The sequence below is a fragment of the Triticum dicoccoides genome, chromosome 3B, assembly GCF_002162155.2.
Source record: "Triticum dicoccoides isolate Atlit2015 ecotype Zavitan chromosome 3B, WEW_v2.0, whole genome shotgun sequence".
Taxonomy (NCBI): domain Eukaryota; kingdom Viridiplantae; phylum Streptophyta; class Magnoliopsida; order Poales; family Poaceae; genus Triticum; species Triticum dicoccoides.
Window position 1 is genome coordinate 846,229,913 of NC_041385.1, and position 5,921 is coordinate 846,235,833.

The window sequence follows — 5,921 nt, forward strand, 5'->3', positions numbered from 1 at the left end:
CAGGATTAGATTAAAGCCCTAATCCAAGTGTGCATCGATATTCTTTCATAAGGCCCGAAGTTGGTAAACCCAAATAATCACTCCCTTCAAGCTGGCATACAAGGCTCATTTGGTTTCTCCAAAATCAAGGACCCCGATAACGTCCGAATGTTCAAGATTTGACCATGACAAAGCAAACGTTTTCTATGACAATTTTAGTGATGCGAGGATGACAAGTTTAGTTGGTAAACATGGCAAATCCGGGCTGATTGTATTTTTTTTTTGCCAGAAAATTGCCTTGCATGTTAAGTAAACTTGTCATCCTCGTGTAAACATGTCATAAAAATGTTTGATTTGCCATGATCAAATCCCAAACGTTCGGGAATTTTCATTTCCATAAATCAAACCTCTTTTTTCGTTTGACCATGTTTATTGAGAAAAAAAATGTCAATGCCAGGGTATCAAATCAATATAACTAGATCTAACAAAAGTATGATTATCATATAGTATTTATTTGAAGTTGTACATGTTATGATTTTATTGATAAACTTGGTCAAACTTGAACAAGTTTGACTTAGGACAAACCAAATTGAAAACTAGGCCCGAGTAAGAATTGAGCCAACATAAAACAAGCATTATAATCAAGCCCAAACAACAAGTACAATTTTTTGTTAATTCCAAGTCATCTAAGAATTCTTAGTTGTTTGGTCGTGCTGAGAACTGTCAATTCGAGGTTAAGATCCATGCAAAGTTTAAATTTTCTTGAACTCTTTGAACAAGTGCTCAATCTGACTAAGAACAAGAAGTCCAAACATCACGATTATCCGATCACACTAACGTCAAGCACCAAAACCATCTGAACCATGGTCGAAAGAAAACATCTAGAGCTAACAAGTACTATGAAAGTAAACTGAGACGCGAACGACTAAAAATGATCATTTTCAGTTGGCGGCGGCGCCGTCCTTGGACAGCGTGCCCATCCACGCCCGCGGCAACATCCCGGTCTGCTCGTGCACCGTCTCCAGCAACGGCGGGAGCATCTTGTACACCCCAGCCACCTGCTGCAGTGCGCCGCCCTCGCCGCCACCATCTCCGTTGCTCCAGACGCTGATCTTTGGCCGCAGGCCGTTGACGGCGCTGGCGTTGATGCGCGCCATCTCGGCGTACATGCCGCCGTCGATCATGAGGTAGTCCCTGAGCGCGCGGTAGTCGCCGCCGAGCGCCGCCAGCATGGACGCCACGTAGTCCGCCTTGGCCCTGCCCACCAGCGACAGCGCCTCCGCCTCTCGCTGCTTGGCGTACAGCTTGGCGTCCTCGGCCATCTTCTGCTCGAAGAAGAGCGCGTCGGCCTGCGCCTTGCGCGCCTCCGCCGCCTTCATCTCCTCGTACAGAGCCGCCTCCGCCACCTTCTGCCGGCCGTAGAAGAGCGCATTCGACTCTTGAACCTACACACACAATATATACAAATGTCAGTCGGTGATCTTACATACAGGATGATCGATCGATAAATTAAAGCTGTCAACAAGAAGATGTAATAAATCCATAAATAATTTTCAAAAAAGATACAGTATGATGCATGATCGAATAATTAACAACCCGTGTGTCATATTGCACGGTGGCCTTGCTGAGCTGCTCGGCCTTGAGCTTCTCGGTCTGGCAGAGGGCGTTCTTGATCTCGACCTCCATCTGCAGCTCGGCGTCGCGGATGGCGACGGCCTTGGCGGCCTCCACCTCGGCGACCTTGGCCTGCCGGTCCCAGCCGGCCTTCTTCATGGCGAGGTCGGTCATTGCGGCGGCGACGTCGGCCTCCCTGGCGTTCTGGAAAACCTGCACCTCGGCATTGACCTTGGCCTCCTCCTTGAACGCCTCGCCTTGCTGCCGCACCGACAGCACCTTGGTCTCGGCGTCCACCTTGGCGGCGTTCTGGAGCGTGAGGCCGGTCCGCTCCTTGGCGCCGACCTCGCCCTTCATCCTCGCCTCCGCCACGTCCACCTTGGCCCTGCTGGCCGCCTCCTGCTGCGTCTTCTGGCCGAGGTAGGAGAAGTACTCGTGGCCCGGCACGTCCACCAGCTGCTTCACGTTGGCGTTGTAGATGAAGAGCCCGAACTGGTCCAGCTCCTTCTGCACGCTGTCGAACACCTCCTGCTTGAACTTCTTGGTGCCGGTGAAGATCTCGTCCATGGTCAGCTGCGCCGCCAGCACGCGGGTCTCGCCCTCGATCACGCCCTTCACCAGGTCGTGCACGCGGCTTGCCGAGGCGCCTCCCAGGTGCAGCGGCGCGATGAGCTTGGCGTAGAGCAGGAGCTTGGCCTCCACGGCGGCCTCGGCGGCGTCGCCGAGCTCCAGGGTGGTCACCTGGGGCCCGATGGTGAAGACGGCGGGCAGGACGAAGGGCAGCTTCTCGGAGCTCATGGCGTTCACCTCGAACTCGTAGTTGACGGGCGTGACGCTGAACCTCTTGCACTGCTGCCCCGCGAACACCCACGCCTTCTTCGCCAGCTTCACGTCGTTGATGCCCCAGCCGCTGATGGCCAGGTACTCCGACGCGTCCGCCACGAGCTCGCCGCCATCTCGGTTCGCCGGCGGTATTGCTGCCTGATTGCTGCTAGGGTTTTCTCCGCTTCGTACTTACGTAGGTGTTGAATCAATCGGTGGCGGCGGTATGTATATAATGGCGGTGATAAATAAGGATACGGATACCATCATGCATGCATGGAAACGAATCAAGCGAGGAAGGAAGGAAAGACTTCCTATAGCATGCAGTACGTACGTCTGATAGGAAGCTTCCATGACCATGCACTAAGCCAAGGTGCTTAATTAGGAAGGTGCTTGGTATAATCGATCGGGGTTTTTAAAACTCTGCTAGCTCAGATTTAATTTCACCTCCTTTCACAAGTTCATCAGTTGGATTAAAACTCACGCTGCGTGCCATTAGCTCAGGAAAGGTTTTACTTACGTGGACCGTGGCTGTCTGTTTTTGTTTTGCGTTCGTGGCCTGTGCTTCTCGTTTGTCAAGCGGGCTTGTGTGGGTCATTTTATGTTGCCAGACCGGGGTGGGCATACGTATGTTAATGGGCTTTTTTCTAGTTGGATCAGTAGCGTTCTTGCGTCCTAGGCCCTGTTTGGTTCATAAGTCCTACGACTTTTTTTAGTCCCAATTTATAAGTTCCAAGTCCCTAAAAAGTCCCTACCTGTTTGGTTTCTGGGACTTATAAGTCTCTATAAGACCATATTACAACTATAAGTCCCTATAAATCTCTCTTTGAAAGTCTTATTTCATAAGTCCTAAATGACCACTTTAAGTCCCTATAAGTCCCTCCTGTAGGGACTTTTTTAAGTCCTTAGACCAATAAGTCCCTGGAAACAAACACACTCTAGTTTTCATGATTTGGAAGTGTTCAACCTTGCATTACTGTCAAGACAAGCCTGGCGAGTCCTGCTACATCAGCCTCACAAATTTCTAAAAAAAGAAATAACTACATGCGCCTGAGCTAATCGCTCAAAAAAAACACACACACTCGACCAGTCTGAGCATGGTCGTGGAGACTACCTCTTCTAACGACGATGCATCATGAATATGAGCATGGAGAACAGCGAGCTTCTGACCAGAACCTGTTGTAATCCTAGAGGACGACCGCCACACTGCAGTTGCTCTACCGGTAGAATATACCTCAACCACGCTGGTCAACCAGCGCTACTTGCATCGTTTCTGTGCAGCTATCCTATGTGCACGTTCACCTGGGCCAACTTCTTCTCGTCGTCTGCTGGCTCTTCTTACGTCGTGGCTATCGCCATGGTTCCTGAGGACGAACAATTGTAGAGCACTTGGAAGCTGGAGGCTGGAGCAGGTTCATCTCGTTTCATGTCCACCCACTAGGCATCACCGACGATTCAACAGCATCAACAGTACAGCCTGTTTCCTCTTGGTTGCCTGATGTGTGCAGACGTCGTCGTCACCTAGTCGGTGTTGAGGTGCCCAAAGCGATTGGAAAACTGACGCCACTGCAGACACTCGGTGTCATTAACGTCGCCGCTTCAGGGGCAAAGGCCTTCTTGCCAGAGCTCAAGAAGCTCACCCAATTGCGCAAGCTCGGAGTGTCCGGCATCAACAAGCATAACAGCAAGCATTTTTTCTCTGCAATCTCAGATCATGGCCATATTGAATCCTTATCTGTGCGCCTCAACAAGGACAGCAATCAGGGTTGTTGCTTGGATGGCATCCCCCTGCCTTTGAAGAACCTGCAGAGCCTTAAACTGCACGGGCTTAATGATAAATTGCCAGAATGGGGGAGTGACCGGCTTAGCAAACTCGCAAAGTTGGATTTAGAGATGGCCACTTTAATGGAAGGTGACATAAAGTTCATTGGTAAGCTACCACAACTATGTATTCTTCGCATCAAGCAGCTTCAAGATCCTGAGCTCCATTTCCATGTCCTTGTAAATGGAGAAGAGGACAACTGTTATCAAAAGGTGAAGGTCCTGGAGATTGCTTGCAGCTCTAGCTCCAGCAGCTTTCATGTGAATTTTGGATGCAAAGCAATGAAAAAACTTGAGCTGTTCAAGGTCGACTGCCCCAGTGTGTCTTCACCTCAGTTTTCTGGCTTGGAGCATCTTTCTGAACTCAAGGAATTCTTACGTAACTAAGGTTTCAGTGTCCAAACACTCAGCAAAGAATGGTGGTCGCCAGCTTGCCGAACAGCCAGGCAATAAGAAACACAAACCTTGCTGTGTTGCTAGAGGAACCACCACGATCTTCCCAAGGGGGGTCTAAATTCTGTAAAGTTTATGTACAGGGGGTCGGTTATTTATATGATTAGTTTGATTTCCGCTCACCTTCATCGCGAGCTGTGGTTGGTGTGTTGTTGTGCATATATCAATACTGTGTTTTAAATTTATTGTCTCCTCTGTAGTTAGAAGGAGCCATTTTGCTAAGTGTCTCAATGATTGGCATAAATCAAATAGGTAACTTTTCAAGATATCTGAGTTTATTATGTCAAAAGGGAATGGGTGAGCAGAAGTACTATAGTTGTTGGTGATCTATTCTCACCTCAAATGTTCAGTTGGTTCTCTGCCCAGCAAGTTGCTGCTTGCTCCTTGAAATGCTGCACCATTGTTTGACTTGCTCCATAGTATAGCACATTACAATTAAGTCAAAAACCAGAAAAAATCACCATGCAACTGTCCAATCTCGCAAATAAAGGGACTAGGTGAATTATTATAAATGCAGCATAGTGTAAAATTATTATAAATATGCTAGTGATTCAAGCTTGTATATATGCTCAGTTACGTGCCCATTGTCTTCAAGCTCATCAGACTCCATAGCGTGGTTAACATTCTCCTTGAAAACATCCTCGGGTGCGCTCACGGTATTGCTGGTTTGGTTGGTCTACCTGTTCTTATGTGGCCCCATGTTTACCCGTCCTAATGCAGCGAACAAACATAAAATCAGATAAGATGAACCGACACAGACAATACAAATGTACACTTCCTGAAGTTCAAAAGTTGTTTTCATGGTTTACTCCAGTACAATTAGAGTTCAATGAACTTAAATAATTTTCAGATAAAATGTTCAAGCATCTATGGCACCCTGGAACCCAAACCATCGACGCTAATCAACCGAAACTTCGTTTCGGATTGGGTATGAAATACTAGTAGGCCAAAATAATGCGGATGACAGTCGACTCGGCTTGAAGTAAAAGATTGCCGAATCAAACCAATGGAATGCGCTATGAATGCTTATGTAACACCCGGAGGAGAATGGAGGGGGAGGTCGTACTGCTGCTCCGCGGAGGAGCCGGAGGGCCGGGGTGGAGAGGAGCCGGATCTCCTTGGCCGCGGGGAGGGCCGAGGGCGCTCGCAGCGGGCGGCGGCGCTCCGGCTACGGCTCCGGTGGGGAGGCGCGGGGGAAGCGCGGGCTATAGGGCTCCAGGGGGTCCTGTCTT

The 5,921-nt window shown here is 49.2% G+C and overlaps 1 protein-coding gene across 1 annotated transcript; it reads right to left on the reverse strand.

The window, feature by feature from the left end:
• Positions 1 to 920: 920 nt before the first annotated feature.
• LOC119280289 (flotillin-like protein 2) lies at positions 921 to 3,774 on the reverse strand. The gene is made up of 3 exons (XM_037561188.1): positions 3,758 to 3,774; positions 1,576 to 2,584; positions 921 to 1,424 (listed from the first exon to the last, which is right to left on the reverse strand). Exons 1-3 carry the CDS (start codon positions 3,772 to 3,774, stop codon positions 921 to 923), a joined length of 1,530 nt encoding a protein of 509 aa, XP_037417085.1.
• Positions 3,775 to 5,921: the final 2,147 nt, after the last annotated feature.